An 18,169-nucleotide genomic window follows, 5' to 3' on the forward strand; every position below is an offset into this window, starting at 1 on the left:
TCTCTGTCCCCGTCCCCGTGTCTGTTCCCCAAGTTGTTACCCACCTTGTTCCTGTCCCCGTCACCATCGTCCAGGCCGTGTTTGCCTCAGTGTTTACCTCTGCCCTGTCCCCTGGCCCCGCTCCAGTGTCTGTCCCCAGTCCTGTCCGGTCCAGTCCTGCTCCTGTGCCTCGCCCTGGCCCTGTCCTGCCCCCCTGTGTCCCGTGTCATGCCGTGTCCCGGCCCAGCTCTTGGCCTGTCTCCCTGTCTCCGGTCCCTGCCGTGTCCCAGGTCCCCCGTCCTATTTTGTCTGGTCCTGTCCCTCCGGTCTGTCCTGTGTCCGCTGTCCCTGTCCTGTCTGCCCTTGCGTGCCCCGGAGTGGCACGCTTTGAGGGGGGGTTCTGTCACGTAGGGCAACGCCCCCTCTCGTAGCTGTCACTCTGGGTTCCCTCATGTCCGTGTTTCCTGCCTGTTTGTCCCGCCCTGCTCGTTTGTCTTCGTGTTTCCTTGTTTGTTACCACGCCCAGTGTCAGTGCCATCACCTGTCCCTAGTTAGTTTCTATGTATAAAGTCCCGTCATTCCCCAGTCGTGTCATCCGTGATTTTTTCTACTTCGTGCCTTGTGCTTTGTTATACCTGTTCGTTGTGAGTATTGTTTCCGCTGCCTGCATTCCTGCCTGTTCCGTGTTTCCCCGTCGTGTTTGGTTTATCTGTCCGAGTATGTCTGTTGTTATTTCTTGTATGGACTGCCTTCCCGATATGACCTGCGCCCGGTATTACGACTCTGCTTTTGGTATTCCCCGTATTAAATCTCGCTCATCTCTGCAATTGTGTCCGTCTCCTCGCTCCGTGGCGCAAGCCACGTTACAATCACGCTCACTTCGGTCTGCAGATGCTCACCTCCTAACTGTACGCTCTGCAAAACTCCATATGTATGGTAAAAGAGCATTTAGTGTTGTTGGTCCAAAGTTATGGAACTCCATCCCACTGTACCTCCGCACATGTACACCTTAATCACTTTTAAGAAGTTTTTAAAAACTTACCTTTTTAGTATTGCCTTCCAGAGGTGGAAAGAATACTGAAAAATTGTAATTGAGTAAAAGTATATTTACTTTGCCTAAATTCTACTCAGATTAAAAGTAAAATTACCCATTTCAAAATTTACTCGAGTAAAAGTACAAAATTACTTCATTTTAAATGTAATTTGAGTAAAAGTTACTTAGTTACTTTCAGTTATTTAATGCAAAAAAGGATGTCATGAATCAAATTCAGCATAAGTTGTTTTAATCAATTTCAAAGCATATTTAAGTGCACATCCACACTTGCAAAAGATCAGCTGGGCTCAGGAACATACTTCCTCACAGCACAAGGACAATCACAACACTATGATAAGAATAAAGAAATTTAAATTACAAATTATTCAAAAAACAAAATGCACAAAAAATTAAATGCCCACAAGATACCACAAATCAAACTAAAATGCAACAGGATTTCACTACTCACAATAAAATGCCACAGTATCCCACAACTCAAAATAAAACAAAATGCGAACAGGCTTCCACTATTTAAAACGCTCACAGGATCCAACTATTCAAAATACAGTGCCCACAGGATTCCACTTTTCACAATAAAATGTCCACATGATCTCACAGATCCTGATAGATAGAAGATTTAAAGATAGAACAATCTCATCCTTTTGGAAAAAAGTGCACCGGATTACGACCTGATTATGAGACAATGGCAAGGCAAGGCCACGCATGTAACTTCGGGTACACACCGCGTCAAAACCAAGAGAGTAGTATTTCCAAGTGCTGACAAAACACAAAGAGCAAAATGTGTGCGTGCGTCCACCTCCCCACACACACAGACACAAACAGCAAAACCAATCACACAAGACGCAGAATAAACTCAACACAAAACACACGGGAGAGAAATGCAACAGAAAAGACATAGAGAAAACGCGAGAAAATGAAATTTAGGACGCCAGGGGAAGTAACTGGCAGCAGGCGAAACAAAAACCCTTCCCAAAATAAACAAAGAATGGATAGGAAGAGATAAAGCAGGTGGAAAACTTGAGGTAGGCTAGTAAGCAGCGCAGGATATAGTTGCTCAAATAAGTAGTAGAAAAGCAAGAGAGATAAGAGAGCGCATAAGGTGGCGAGACACCTAAACACAAGAAACGCAACCAGAGATCACAGAGAAAGGGCTGAGGACGTGAAGGCGAGCCAAAACAATTCAGCAGCGATCCGTTTCACTATGCTTCCTTAAGGAGCCATAGAGACAGCTAAAACGGATCACTGCTGATTGCGCCTGGAGAGACTAGGACTGACTCGGGTGCCTCTAGTGTTGTTAGGAGGAGCGGCAGCCGAGCCAGCCCTGACAACGCAATTGACTTTCAGTTCAGGGATTGAGAAGTTTACATTTCTGCCCGCATTTAATTTTTCACCATCAATATTTTTTTACTCAGTAACGTGAGGGGGTTCAAATGTAGTGAAGTAAAACTACTTAGGTCAAAATTTAAATCTCTGAGTTGTAATCTCTGGTTTGTCCCTCTCAGGTGTGGATGGGAACCTTCACCACTAGCTCCATGGGGTCTGTGCTTTTGTTGTTAAATGCCTGGCGAATTACCTCCACAGCATCCTGATGGGTGATGTGTTGCAGGGAAACCCCATCTACTGATACCAGCTCAAACCCAGCCTATAAGAGAAGAACCAACTGAAACCCAGCTTATGAGTGAAGGACCTCAAAAACTATGAGATAGAACGATCAGATCAATGAAGTCTTGTACCCAGAGCCGGAGTGGCTAATCGGGAGATTCGGGAGGATTCCCGATGGGCCGGCTCATGTCAATCTCTAGTTTGGGCCGATTGGGAGGGAAAATTTATTTTGGGCCGGATTTGGGCATGAAACTCCCGGGCTGAAAAAGTGGCCCACTCCGGCCCTGCTTGTACCATACACATAAATATTGTTAAAGACCATAATAGTTTAACATAATACACTAAACTCAGCATTGCTCTTTAGTAAACAGTGATGAGAAAACAAAGGCAAGAAGAAGAGGGAGATTCGAATGACAGAATTTCTCAAAGCGAAACTCCTTCATCATCTTCTTCTGCCACCAATTAATACATATCAATAAATTAAAGTAACATGAACCAATTAGCTGGTTATCCCCAGAGTCATAGTGTGCTGCACGAGTGATTACCTTCAGTGTTTCATTAGAAGAAGCTGCTCCTCCTGGAAAGATTTGCTCTATTTTCACCACAGGCTGGACTCTGGACTCCAGGCCACCAGAAATACTGATCCCTGACCATGTTAAAGACAACAAAACTCTTGTTACTGTTCCTTTATTCTAAGTAGTGTTTAACTATGCATTATATTATGGTTTATGTGCAAATTAACATTTACTTCCCAGATAAATGATTAAATAAATTAAAATAATTATATATATATATATATATATATATATATATATATATATATATATATATATATATATATATATATATATATATATATATATATTGGGTGCATAGTACACAATACTCTAATACTTACAGGACATGTTTAATTAAATATTACATATTAAATCATAGAGAACTGATAATGTTCTGCATTCAAATTGGAAATATTTGAAAACTCAATGGAATGTTAAACTAAATGAAACAGACCTTCTTACCCAGTGACTGCTCGGCCTTGCTGATGTTGATAGTTTTGAATTCATACTCCTGGTCAGTTAGATCACTGATGTGACCACTCACAGAATCTGACCACACATGTTCTTGTGCTCGATGTTGCCTGCTGGGTCCTGTAGGGGGCACTCTGGTGCTCTGCGTTCTCTTGAGTGCACCAAAGATCTGAGACAGAGGTGGTCTCCTTGGGCGAGGAGTGCCCACTACGGTAAAAAACACATCCTTTTTTTTAGCATCTTTTCTGTTAGCTTTGCTTTCTGGGCATCCATTTTTTTCCAAATGTGAGAAGACCTCATTAGAGCAGGCCATGGCTCTGTCTGGGACAGGGGGAGTTTGTGAAGGTGTTTTCTCTGTTAGGAGCCAGTTGGGAACAGTGGAAGGTGCTCTGGGAGGTCGGAGGGAGTCTGTATGAGAACAGTTGACTACAGGGACATCCAGAAGAGGGCAGAAGGTTCTGGGTGGTTCTAGAACTTCACCAGGCTGCTGAGTCATATAAAGTTGCTCTAAGTCCCCCAGCAAATGATTCTGTTGGTGCACATCATCAGTATTCTGGAGCTCAAAGTCATGATGCTGTTCTAAAACAAATAACACAAACACATAGATGCAATCACAGGGTCAACCCACAATAATATTTTACTAAATAAAGAAAATCCTAACCATACCCAATCCAAAGCCATGTGTGATATAATACCCTGTTCACTCCTGGAATGAACAAATCTTTGGTGATCTGATCACAAGAGACAACCAAAGCACATACCCGTTCACACCTACTGTTCTGAATGTGTCTGGAATGACCACATGTCATCAGATCTCTCTTAATAGCTAACTGTTAATAGCAGTTGTGAACAGGGCCTTAGACACTGTGGCCTGACCAGGTACAGATTTGATGTTGTGTCCCCAGGGGGTCTGTTGAGGCTTGGGGGAATGAAGAGGAGAATACCTACCTGTAGCAGATGGAGAGAGAGAGACAGAGAGAGAAGAAGAGAGAAAGGGAGAGAGAGAGAAAGAGATAGAGTTCCAGAGCACTATTTCAGTGTCTTGTGATGGTGTCCTGGAAGTTGAACTTACTAGAACATCTTTTCAGTGAGTCATAGGCTTCGTCCTCAGAGTGCGACACCATATTGTTAAAGTGCTGGACGTCATCCTTAGAGACGAGCATTCTAGGGACAAAGAATTAGCTGTAGTCCTACTGTACAATAAATATCAAGCGACCTCTTCTTGGAGTTGGACTATATGTCCTTAGGAGAGAGTATTTTTCAAGTTTAGGGGAATCCATGTTTTATGCATGCTTCTTCACTTCCTCTAGTTTTACGCACCTGATCTCCCTCAGGAGCAGAAGTTTCTCTGGCCTGTCTAGGACAGCCAGCAGGGGGAGCACTAGAGTCTTCAGCTCCTGCTCCACTGTGTACTACAAAACACACAGGTAAATATATAGAATTAGAAATACTTTATTGGTCCCGGGGGAAAAATAATTTTTTTTCAGAATTAGAAAACAGTATATACATACACACACACATATTATATAATATTCTAATATTCTATAATAGACTTCATTCCATATTCTCAGGTTTTATTCCATATATTCAGACTTAGTCATTCTATATATATATATATATATATATATATATATATATAGTTTTTTCCTTTTCCTATATACACACACACACACACACACATACATACAGTGGAGGAAATAAGTATTTGATCCCCCACTGACTTTAAAAGTTTTAATACAAAAAATAAATGAAACGTCTCAATTTTATGCCAGCTGTCACGGTGAGGCGGCCCCCTACCGGCCGCCTCCGTCCACAGCGGCCTGTTGTTGTTGTTGTTGTTGTTGTTTGGTGACGTCATGTGCATCCTTCAGGTGGGCGGAGCCCGTGATCCGTCTCACCTGAGGGTCGTTAGTTTGCCTATATATGTCTTGTCTTTGTACCAGTTGACCGCTGGTCATTATATCCTTAATTTGGAGATATTGCACGGGTTTTAGGTTTGCACACTTTCTATTAAACCATCCTTTTTCCCTGAGACTTGGCGTGATCGCTTCCTTTTTGTTGCTCACCCCCGCCTGTCACACCAGCTTTATTTTAACAGTGCCACATAGAATATCAAAAGAAAAAATTGAGAAAATTACATGAAATGAGAAATAAAAAATATTTTGCATTTCATTGAGGGAAATAAGCATTTGATCCCCTAGTAAAACATAATTTAATACTTGGTGGCAAAACCCTTGTTGGCAAGCACAGCAGTCAGATGTTTCCTATAAGGTTTGCACACACTCCATGAGTAATTTTGGCCCACTCCTCTCTGCAAATCATCCCCATATCCTTAAGGTTTTTAGGCATGCATTTGTAAACTCAAATCTTCAGCTCTCTCCATAGATTTTCTATGGGATTGAGGCCAGGAGACTGGCTAGGCCATTCCATGACCTTGATATGCTTCTTATGGAGTCACTCCTTTGTTTCCTTGGCGATATCTTGCATGGAGCTCCAGGCCTGGGTCCATTGAAAGTAATGTTGTACTTCTTCCACTTTATTTATAATTGCACCAACAGTTGTCACCTTCTCATCCAGCTTCTTACTTATGGCTTTGTAGCTTATTCCAGCCTTGTGTAGGTCAACAATTTTGTCCCTGACATCTTTAGACAGCTCTTTAGTCTTGCCCATGGTGGAGATGTTGGAGTGTCACTGAGACTGTTGGCAGGTGGCCTTTTATACAGGTGAGAATTTGGGACAGGGTTCTCTCATCCAGGTAACGACTTCACTGTGATTACGGTGTGTCAGTGGTCTGTGGGAGCCAACATTAGTTATGGTTTTACTAGGGGATCAAATACTTATTTCCCTTAATGAAATGCAAATTGTTTTTTATTTCTCATTTCATGTAATTTTCTCCATTTTTCTTTTGATATTCTATGTGGCACTGTTAAAATTAAAAAAGTAATATACACATATGTCATTTGCATTTTCCAACACATACAGCATCTCGGTGAATACGAGAACATGGGAGCGTGGCCTGATTGGTCAACGAGAACACAGACGCCTGGCCTGATTGGTCAGTGAGTGGTGTCAGACATCCACTTTAGGTGTGTCACTAGCTTTCTTATATTTCAGTGTTTCTGTTACCTGTCTACAGATCTTCATGACAACAGCCACCTCATCTGCCTCCAGCAGTTTCATGGCCATTTGCTCTACATGGGTAAGTGCATCCAAACCCAGTGTCACAGCACCTGGAAACCCAGGCAGATGGAGAAGAACCTTCACACCAGTACAGCAGTTATGGTTAATAAATATTGGGTAGCCCTGGATGAATGGAGACCAGTCAAACCAGCCCAGCCATGTGCAATGTGTTTTTGCAGTGCTGTTAGCATTTTCGGCTCAGACAGGAAAAGCACTCTTTTTGGAACATGTGACACCATTATCGGCATTATCAAGAACATAAAACACAAATATTAACCGTGTTAGAAGTCGTTCGCTTCAAAGATGAGCAAAAGAACATTAAGGATAAAAGTTGTATTGTATCTACAAAGCACATTTCACATTTTTAAATAAAATTTCAGTGGAGAGAGAGTTTATACAACACAAGGTTCCAATATAAGGGATTACCATTGGCAGAGGCTCTGACTGGTGATCTGATTGGGGATCTGGAGGAGTCTCTTGTCCAGGGCAGGCCAAAGAAAGTTTTAGAGCGATGCAGTGGGTTCCTGTCTCCCTCACTCCTCTCCTCTTGCCTCTTGCTCCATGTCCTCTCTTCTTCTGGAGGACAGAGGGATAAAATCATGATACACACACACATACTCATTACACTTTTCACTTCATTTCACCACTGCTTCACCACTGTCAGGACTGGTGTCATGGTATCATCAGTGTCATAATACAGTGTCATCAGTGTGCATATAAGGAAAGTTATGTAGTAGCCGTTTTCACACACTGTGTGCAGAGGAAAGTATTTCTGCCCCAGTTCGCTGATGGCTTGTACCTCACACACGCCCTTCTCCAAATCACACTTTCCACAGCACAGAAAGTGCTCTCCCTATGACCCCTGACCTGACTGCTCTCCATATGACCCTGACCTGACACAGTCATGTGACTCTGACTCCTGCAGATGGGTGCACTAGGCCTGCTAAGGGCTCTCAGGACCAAGGTCTTCCTCTTCTCTCTCCCCTCCTCTTCCTCATCACGGATTGCTGAGTCATGCAGGAGCTGTGTTGGCCCATGGCTTATAGTGGTGTCCTGATGGTCAGTGGGGCTACAGCTTATACTGATGTCCTGCTGGTCAGTGGGGTCGGAACGTGCGAGGGGGTCTGTGGTGAGCTGGGCCTCCGCAAAACTGTAGATGCCGGTCCTCTGGGCACCAAAGGGTAGGCAGACGGGCAGTGTGGCCTGGGAGATACCAGTGACAGAGCTTAGAGGGGTTCCAGATGACAGAGAGGAACCACAGGAGGAGTCTGAACTCCATGAAAAAGAATGGTACGTTCCACTGCTCCCTAAAAGACAAAAGTACAATAGCAGCTGAATGTGGAATATCCTTCACTATGTGTGTATGTGTGTGTGTGTGTGCAGTGAAAATCCTTACGTTTGTCCAAGCAGTTGTACTTGGCCAGAATCTCTTGATAGGCAGGGTATCTTCCTGTTTCCTGTCAGTCACAGAACATGCAAACAACAGCTGTGAAATCTCAGGTCACATGACTGGGTTTAAGCAAGATTAGACGATCTTGTTACAGACACTCAAACGTAAAATGAAAACCTCACATGCAGTCATGCCATGGGTCCCTGTACACTGTTGTTCTCACATTGGGAAACAGACAAATGTGTTAATGTCTCAAGTGCCCTGGTCCAATCCGAATCTCCCCCCATAACTTGTTGAGAATGGACCAATCACCAACCTGCTCTTGCTGATTTGATTTGGTCACGTGTAAATACACACCCATGCCTTACAGCTACAAATTGGTTTTTACTAGTGCTTCTACTCATGCAGTTTTAACCCTCACAGCTAAACTGAGAAGAGTAGAGAAGACTGATCCAGTGAAACATGAGTTAGTCTGCAGTGTCAGCATATGATCCTACACCATGGTAAATAATGCACAAATAGTGCCTGCCTCCTTCTTACACACACACACACACACACACACACACAGTACTCACAGACCATCTGCTACATACGTTACATTCATTGTGTGTCATTGTTCAGTCACTGGTGTAACACAGACATGTGTGTGTGTGTGTGTGTGTGTGTGTGTGTTGTGTGTGTGTGTGTGTGTGTGTGTGTGTGCGTGTGTATATGAAGTGGGTTTGTCTGAGTGGGTGTGTATGGATGTGTGTGAACATGTGTGCTCACCTTGATAATCAGAGTAACGTGTGATTGACTTTTCAGGACTTCCACTGCCCTGTTGTGAGTGACATCCTCAAAGCTCACCCCATTGGCTGACAGGATCTGATCGCCCATCTTAATGCCGCCTTGTTCTGCCAGCCCTCCTGCATCCACCCTGCAAGCAGACAGATAAACAAACAAAAAAACAACACAAAGCTAGTCACATGTCCAAGAAAGATCAGTGAGAAACTGTATAACACTCTAAGGCATTTGTGGTTACACTTCTGTAGCCCACTGGTCTCAAACACTTTAAATGTTGGTATCTGCAGAGTGAAATCACATTTAGCCTGTAAACAGCACTGCATCCTGATGAAGCTAATCCCTCCCACTTTATAAATTAAAACAGCAGTGTTCTTGTGGAAGGTCGGCATATGGCTGCACCCACTTGGAGACGTAGATGCCGAGGCCGTACTCTGTGCCCCCGCGGATATTGAGCCCCAGGCAGGACTGAGACAGGGACGTCTGCAGCCGAACTGTCCGACACACAGCTGAGTCTGAGCAGTTGTGAGAGAGAAAGACGGCCCCATCTTCCACCACCAGCCTCCGGCGGATTAGATCTACCCTACACACACACACACACACACACACACACACACACACACAAATATCTCTGTGATAATGATGCATTGAGATTCTTTTGAAACCGAAACCTTCCTGACTAGTATTTTCCAACCCAGTCCTAACGTCTCCAAGACCACATTGTCTCTGTCTCATGTACCAGATATCCAGATGTCTTGATTCAGATGATGTGGGGAAAATGTGGACCACCTGTTGGTCTCTGGAGACTGGCTAGGGTAGTAGACGTACTGCACAGTAGATCTGGATATATGTGTTCTGTGTGTTTGACACTAAATAACTAAGTACGACACTCAAATGTAGGTGCATAACTGAATGAGCCATCTCATATCATTACTCCCGTGTTAAATCCTGACTGTTGTGAGTAAGTTATGATAATTAATGCGTATTTCTCACCAAGTTGTCTTCTCATTAGTGACTTGCATCCCAGGGACCCACCCTACTCTCTGGAGCACCAATCGGAGCCGCTGGTGACCTGTTAGTACTTTCACAGCACTGCTTATGCTGACATTCTCCAGACTGACACCATTGACCTCCAGCAGTTTATCACCCATGCGCAGACCGGCCTGCTCTATACACACACACACACACACACACACACACACACACACACACACACACACACACACACACACACACACACACACAGAAGTTTCTGTATATTAAACCCTTTCATAGAGGTGAAACAGAAACACACCTTGGCACACTGCAGACACACACATATGCGGGACTGTGTGGCTCCGCACACACATACACACACTCCTGCAGGACTGTGTGGTTCCATACACACACAAAACACACACTCACACACACATATGTGCTTTTCCTGTACAGACAGGATTCAGTAACAGGCTGTGACATCAAGTGTTAGCAGGTACACACACACCTGCGGGACTGTGTGGCTCCACGTTGCTGATGAAGATATTCAAACCATGTTCTACTCCTCCTCGAACACTGAAGCCCAAGCGGCCATCGTATGTCTGAGCTACTGTTACTGTTACTCTCTCCCTATCTCCATCACCTGCAGTACACACACACACACAAACACACACAATCATCCCTGATCTGCTGTTTCTATAACTCTTCTCATCAATATTACCTTCAACACGCCAACTCAGCCAATTACCCATAATAAAGATTTTAGAGTTGGCACAAGTATAAACTAAATGAAAATTAAGCCAACAGAATGGTCAGTTATTGGTATGGCCAATGCCACTACACTGTTACATTATTACGTTGTTAAATTATTACAGTTTCATTGTTACATTGTTTCAATGTTTACTGCTTATTACATTGTAAACTATTCCATCATCTTTACAGTGGGAATGATGTCTGTAAACTATTACTTCCATTACTCACATAATGGATTCTAAATGATCTTCTGCAACACACACACTCCCTCAAACGTCCTGTCTGTCAACTTACATCGTGTGATCCTCTAGATTTCCTCATGGACCAAGTACTTTCTGTAAACTATTTCCCCTTATTTCAAACCTAACAACAACACCTTTAGTCTTCCTGGTGACCCCATGACTCACATTGTTGTGGGGCCTCCATGAGGTGTGTGTGTGTGTGTGTGTGTGTGTGTGTGTGTGTGTGTGTGTGTGTGTGTGTGTGTGTGTGTGTGTGTGTGTGTGTGTAAGGGTCACAGTAGTGTTCTGGAGGTTTCTGGAATGTTGCCTTCACATGTTCTTTAGGGTCTTCTGGGTCTGTTAGAGAGTCCGTGTGTCTTATACGCCGTTTACCTGGCCATCAAAATGATGCAGAACAACACAATGCATTCACCCAAGAAACACAAGAAAAAAATACATTATAAATATATTCAGGTGTGTTTAGCCAAGTAACACCTCCAGGCAACTGAACCATAATTTACCCAATAAACACTAATGGTATTTAACTGATTCTCAATAACAACAACTGTACAACCGAATAAATGTATTTTTATTTATTTATTTTCTGCAGACATCTGTAACAGATTCCTACCCCAACAAAAATGTATGAATGTATCCATTCCGTGTTAGAACATTTAACCGTGTAAGCATGTTTGTAAGGTTATAATTGATCTACAGATTCAACAGTAATTTAAATTAAACTGTGACCTTCCTTATTTTTTCTAAGAAACGTCTCTCGCGCGCGCATCACACCCGCGAGATGAATGTCTGACCGCGCTTGTGCAGGTGAGTAGGCAGATTACTGTAGTAAAAGATGTACAGTAAATATATTCAAAACTGTTGTAAGGTACACAAGATTTACAAAGAAACTTTGTGTTTCGGAAGAGGTACTAAATCTTCTAGATCTCTTAGATCTCTATAAAAATTTTTAGAGCTTGGATTATTACCGGATGCGCAACAAATGAAAACACGAGTACCTTGTACTTCGACGATAAGTCACTAAAATAGAATAAATACACAGACGAAGATGGACGTGATAACAGAAAGGGAAAGTGTTAGCGATGAAGAAAGGTAATATATGTATATAAATAATTTATATGATTTTATATTTTTTACCTGTCACGGTTAACTCATGCTGCTGAATGAGCGGACGCCGCGTTCCCTCTACGTCAGCCGCGTGATGGACTCTCGTGTTACACGGTTTCTTTGGATTTGGTCAGTCAGATGACATTACACTTATTTTTAAATTGCATGAAAGTAGCATCGAAGTGAACATAAAGAGCCTAAAAAGGCTCATCAAGGCGATAAATGTGCTTAATAATACTTTTATCGAAAGTACATATATTTTCTAAACAAAATCGTGTCATTGTTTAATGTTTTGGACAATCCTTGCTTTGGGACATGCTTATTGTAACCTGACGTAATGCGCCCAGACAGGTTTATTACAGCAGAGATAACATTCAGATGTGGTTAACAATGTTACTAAATCTGTTTATTACAGCAGAGATAACATTCAGATGTGGTTAACAGGGTTACTAAATCTGTTTATTACAGCAGAGGTAATATTCAGATGAGGTTAACAGGGTTACTAAATCTGTTTATTACAGCAGAGGTAATATTCAGATGTGGTTAACAGGCTTACTAAATCTGTTTATTACAGTAGAGATACCATTCATATGTGGTTAACAGGGTTACTAAACCTTTATAATCCATATATATTTCATAATCTGTATATATTTTTAAAACATGCATTTGGATGTAAAAGACCCTCTGGAATCAACTTTATTCCCTATTCCTGACGGTTGAGCAAGCAGTGGCATCAATTTTATCAGCGTTATCTTTGAGTCAGCCTGTGATGTGCTTGTGTATTGCTGCTTGGTAGGCTACAGTGTTATTTCGACAGAGTGAGTTATCGGGGCTGCCTGCTCTAACACAGAGTTTAAAGTCAGCCTGTCATTAACACTATGTCAAATCACAAAGCATCATTACAGGAAAGCATGTAAAGGAAGATGACAGCTGGAAATCAGACCATAACGACAGCTGAGATTTGTAAATACAAGCAAATAATGAAGGTGTACTTTTGGTATAAACCCAACATCCTGCATTCTAGGAACATAAGTTGGCCACGAGGAAGGACGGGTGGTGTGTATCCATGTTCTCTGGTGTCTGCTAGGCCTACATCTGAGATGACTGCAGAGTTCAAGTTAGCTTTGTATTTCATTCATGTCACTAAAATCTATAATAGGGGAGGGGAGATCAGCAGTCAGTGCTAACAGCTTTATTCAGCTCTCTGCACTCTTCTTACAGCCTCTAGAACTGATCTAAGATCTGCCTTATCCCCAAACTCTTTCTCCTGGTGTTCCATTAGAATACCCTACATAATACACAGAAATATACAATGATTAATGTATACATTAGCAAAGAGACAACACATCATATTAGCCATTATGAAGAACATTTAATTATTTCTGGAGGAATATTTTAATTTTATAATGGGCTTGATTTAGTATGAAAAAAATGTAAAATCTTGTGGAACCCACCTGATTTCCTGATCCAATCACATAAAGGCCTCCAAGTATAAACCCCTCCCCTATGTTGTTGCCCAGGTAACCTTTCTTCCACACTCGTAGGATGTTCAGCCATACCCCTAATCGAGTGAAGCCCAAACTCTTCATCTTCCTCTGCTGGGCTCCATAGAAACATTGCTGCAACCAAATAGGATTAACATGCCTTGTTACAATACGAACACTTCATGCACACCTAAAGTACTCACCCCACTGGGGAGATGTACTGATTTAAGGGTGTGACTCACAAAGTGCCCACCCCCTTGAGGAGAAGTACTGATTTAATTAAGGGTGTGACTCACAAAGTACCCACCCCCTTGAGGAGAGGTACTGAGTTAAGGGTGTGACTCTACACATTATCATGCTGATCTTTCCTTTTTTCTAAGGGGAGAACTTAGAAAGAAACTTTAGTAAAAGATATTTGCATTTATGCAAATGTTGTAATTTTATATTATGTGTATGCTTTGTCCAGTATGAAGACAGATCTGTTGTACACTGTGTGTATAAAAAACGCTATATTGCTCATTCACTGGGCTGCTGGTATGATCTGTTCACTGATGACTGCTTGGTAGCATGGTATTGCTCCTATAGCAACCAAAATAATTATTTATTCAAGGATCACACAACAATCTCTATTGAACTTCATTAAAAACAAAAATTATAAGTAAATAATATTACAATGAAGTAATTAGAAAATTCTATAACAGCTTAAATGTAATCTTCAATATAATTAGCTTTGTACAGAACAGCAAAACATCATGAATGTCATATCTGGAACAAAACATCATGAATATCATATCTGGAACAAAAGATCATGAATATCACACTTCAGCGGCTGCAGCACCTCCAGATATGCAACCAGCACCCCTAGAGGACATCTACCCCACCTGGTCCAGATGTTCCAGCCTGCTCTACCTGAGGCCTACTCCTGTTCCTGAGGGCCTGTTCCTGAGACCCACCTGAAGCCTGTTCCTGAGGACATCACAAGGACCCTTCCTAGTGTTCTTGAGGCCATTTCACCAGCCATGATGAGTGTTTTTAGTGTTCCAGAGGTCTACTCTTAAGCCCTGGTAGAGGGCTCCAAGGGCTGGAGGACTATTCCAGAAGCTGCCTGGCCCGTTCCAGAGGACAGCCAGAGACCTTCAGGGGCCACGCAGACTTGCACCATAGGTGGAAGTTCCAGCCTGCCCCCAAGGACATGGTGCAGCCCATCCGGTCTATTCCAGAAGACTTTCAGCAAGCTATCCGGTCTGCTCCTACGACGGCCCCCCACGGTGATATCCGTGCACTTTCACGGCCTACAAACTATCTTGGCTCTCTTAGAGATCTTGCCATGGTCCATTACTGTTCCGGTTCCCGTGTCAGGTGATGTCTCTCTATTCCACTTACTGATTTGGTTCCTCAGTATGTAACCCATTTTGTCTGTTGTTCTTCAGATTCTTACCTCGTTGTTGATTCCCATCATGCTCCTGGTCCAGATTCTTCTCCCGTGTCGGTTCTCATCCCTGGCTCTGTTTCTCTATCCAGGCCCGTGTGGCCTCTGTCCCTGTTCTTGCGTCTCCTGTCCCGTTACCTAGCGTGTCTCCTGTCCTATTGCATCTCCTCTTGTGTGGTCTTCTGCTGTGCGTGGTGCTGCAGCCCTGGTTTCCTGTTTTGGTTCCAGTGCTCCAGTGTTTTTTCTGGCCCTCTTCCTGATTCTTCTGTGCTTGTGGGTCAAGTTCCTGTGTGCCTGTTCCTGCTTCTACATCTGCTTCTGTCCAGTCACTCCCTCTTTGTGTTTTTTGGGTTTAACGATATTGCGCTCTTAGTGAATGTTCCTGTTACGTGTATCCAGGTTAATTTTGTTTGTATGTTTATTTTGGTTATTTCTATCCATGCAGAGTCTCTGTTTTCTGTTTATTAAGTTATGTGTGTGTGAGTGTGTGTGTGTGTGTGTGTGTGTGTGTGTGTGTGTGTGTGTGTGTGTGTGTGTGTGTGTGTTATCATCTGTGAAGCTGTGCTTTTTATGTTTGAGTTCTTTACAGATTGAGTCAGTCTGATGTCCCGCTGGCCTTGTAAAAGCTGTAGAACACCCTGACTGTGTACTTCCTGAGAATAAACACAGCTCTCTATCGCAAGTGTGTCTGTCTCCTCCTCATCCTCCATTACAATGAATCTCTGTGTTCTGTTAACACAACTCACAATATTTTCTCAGAAGCATGATTCAAATTCAGCTTCGACTTCATTTATATAGCACTACAGAATGACCCAAAGTGCTGCACAGAGTAAATGCTAAATAAAAAACGCAAACAGTAGGAAACGTAAATAAGTGTGGAGAAATGCAGTGTTGTAACAAAACTATAGCATCATTACAATCAGTTACCTTTTCATCCAGGAAGATTTTGCCACTGAAGTAGGATCTGAAAGCATCTATCTCAATCGCGATGTTCTCCTTCACAACAGCATACAAAGGAACCCCAAGCTCATCCAGCTGGGGTTTTAGAGAGGACAGCTCAGATGCTTCCTGGTACATGCACGCGCACATACATACACGCATGCACGCGCGCACACACACACACACACACACACACACACACACACACACACACACACACACACACACACACACACCCCCACACACACACACACACACACACACACACACACACACACACACACACACACACACACACACATGCTTTGCTGAAAGCAGAATTCAGTACCAGTACCAGAATCCTGCAAACAGGATTCAGTACTAGGCTGACACATCAACCAAATATTTCCTGAGACTTAGAACACACAGTTTTGCTATTACAGTATTTATTCTCACATAATTAGCAGTACGCACACACACACACACACACACACACACACACACATTAACACACCTCTCTACACAAAGATCATCCTGGTCGTCTGACGGCCAGGATCACAGCTCCAGTCTTTTCCCACAGAGCTCGGCCTTTGAAACATCCGCCCTCTTCTCATTTAAGACACATACAGATCTCACATGAGCATTAACCATAGTAAGGGCTTATGTGTTGATGAAATGATGTGACAGACAGACATGATAAAATGCAGGTGTATTTATGCTGATGTAGGCAGTGTGTGAGTCCACTTCCCTCCACAACACTGGTACTGGTTTTGTGTGTGTTTCAGTCTCACCCCCGCTGGTGGGTCGAAGATCAGCATTAGCCAGTGTATCCACAGATGCCTTCTGAGCTTTAGTCAGGAACAGATCAGTGTTGACCAGCAGGGCTCCGACAATAGTCACACACACAGCCAGAGACCACACACTCAACCCAAACATACCTCCTGCATCGAGGAACAACACTACCGACGAAGAAGGAGAAAAAAAAACATCAAACCAGCAACACTGTTTTTCTAAAACAAAAGAGAAACAAGGATTCTTTAGAAGGCACATTTTACTAGTCTTGCACACAAAAAAAACACATTAAAACACAAACAGCAGTAAAGAACAAGACCAAACATATATAAACATTAAAGGGACAAAGGGACGGGGCTAGAAGGATAGCACAGCCATTCTCTGATCACTGAACAGCATTAGCACATCTGCTGCAGTTCAAGCCTGTGTAGGGTCAGTTCTTCACTTGTGTCATTACAGTTTTTTACAACTGCTAACATCCTTTTGTTCAATCTGTAGTCACATTTTCAAAACTCTAAACACAGTAAACACAACATCAGTCTTCAGTGGGCTATACAATTAGTATATGTCATGTTGTTTTTCATGTTTCTATAATCCTTACATTTTCTATAGACACAAAGTTATCCAATAACAAAATTCTGGATCATTTTTGTCTTATTTACAAATGCTTGCACAAAGCATGTCAAAAATGAAAACCTAAGGTTCAAAAACTTAAATATTGTATAAAATACAAAGTTCTGCAAAAACAAAGGCAGCTGTAAAGCTATTACTGTAATACACATTTTTTGCACATATAGATCAATGAAATAAAATTACAGTAAGATGTCACATTCATCAAAACCCTTTGTGTTTACAGTCCCTTCTATGACTGATCCATTGGTATCACCCACCACACACCACAGTTTAATTTGTACATTTTGTCCAAAGCATTTAAATATTTTAGTGAATTGATGTTTGAAGAGGAATGAACACTCACTCTTTGCTGAAGAACAGATGTTTCTTCTGTATTGTACTGTTGTGATATCACATCTCCCGCGGTTACACTAGTGAGCAGTTTCTCCACTGATCTTCCCTCTTCTGTTTTTACATAAAATGTTGCCAGCACATTTGCAAGGCATTAACCAATCAGAAGTCACCTTATTTGACTGACGTTCTAACCATATTAAAACATGCAAAAAATGGATCAGATACATGAAAAGGTTTAACAATTGCATTGGTATTATTGGTAGGATATTTAAAAGATTCACACTTCATTTATTTTGTGTATAATATACATGTGTGCATGTAGAATGTACATGTATGCATCCCTGTGTGTACGTACAGAGAATGTGTGTGTGTGTGTGTGTGTGTGTGTGTGTGTGTGTGTGTGTGTGTGTGTGTGTGTGTGTGTGTGTGTGTGTGTGTGTGTGTGTGTGTGTATGTGTGTGTGTGTGTGTGTGTGTGTGTGTGTGTGTGTGTG

At 42.4% G+C, this 18,169-nt stretch overlaps 2 protein-coding genes across 8 annotated transcripts; both read right to left on the reverse strand.

The window, feature by feature from the left end:
• Positions 1-1,249: 1,249 nt before the first annotated feature.
• Positions 1,250-12,334, reverse strand: pdzd7b (PDZ domain containing 7b). Of its 7 annotated transcripts, none has more exons than XM_077000557.1 (15): positions 12,118-12,334; positions 10,497-11,355; positions 10,007-10,181; positions 9,420-9,596; positions 9,002-9,149; positions 8,240-8,300; positions 7,737-8,150; positions 7,270-7,419; positions 6,790-6,893; positions 4,984-5,075; positions 4,736-4,827; positions 3,655-4,242; positions 3,181-3,281; positions 2,607-2,675; positions 1,250-1,361 (listed from the first exon to the last, which is right to left on the reverse strand). In XM_077000557.1, the coding sequence occupies exons 2-15, from the start codon at positions 10,738-10,740 to the stop codon at positions 1,311-1,313; spliced, it is 2,466 nt and encodes an 821-aa protein (XP_076856672.1). In that variant the 5' UTR covers positions 10,741-11,355; positions 12,118-12,334; the 3' UTR covers positions 1,250-1,310. The 7 variants fall into 7 exon arrangements, 6 of the variants coding, with proteins under 6 accessions (XP_076856672.1, XP_076856673.1, XP_076856671.1 ...); XM_077000558.1 differs by having other exon boundaries at positions 1,273-2,675; positions 10,497-10,631; positions 11,149-11,355; XM_077000556.1 differs by having other exon boundaries at positions 1,273-2,675; positions 7,270-7,416.
• Positions 12,335-12,471: 137 nt separating this feature from the next.
• Positions 12,472-17,782, reverse strand: selenou1b (selenoprotein U1b). The gene is made up of 6 exons (XM_077000560.1): positions 17,687-17,782; positions 16,710-16,877; positions 16,433-16,524; positions 15,928-16,068; positions 13,542-13,706; positions 12,472-13,375 (listed from the first exon to the last, which is right to left on the reverse strand). Coding segments are annotated over exons 1-6 (663 nt in total). The 5' UTR covers positions 17,688-17,782; the 3' UTR covers positions 12,472-13,279.
• Positions 17,783-18,169: the final 387 nt, after the last annotated feature.

Source organism: Brachyhypopomus gauderio, chromosome 3 (genome assembly GCF_052324685.1).
Source record: "Brachyhypopomus gauderio isolate BG-103 chromosome 3, BGAUD_0.2, whole genome shotgun sequence".
In the NCBI taxonomy this organism is placed as follows: Eukaryota; Metazoa; Chordata; class Actinopteri; order Gymnotiformes; family Hypopomidae; genus Brachyhypopomus; species Brachyhypopomus gauderio.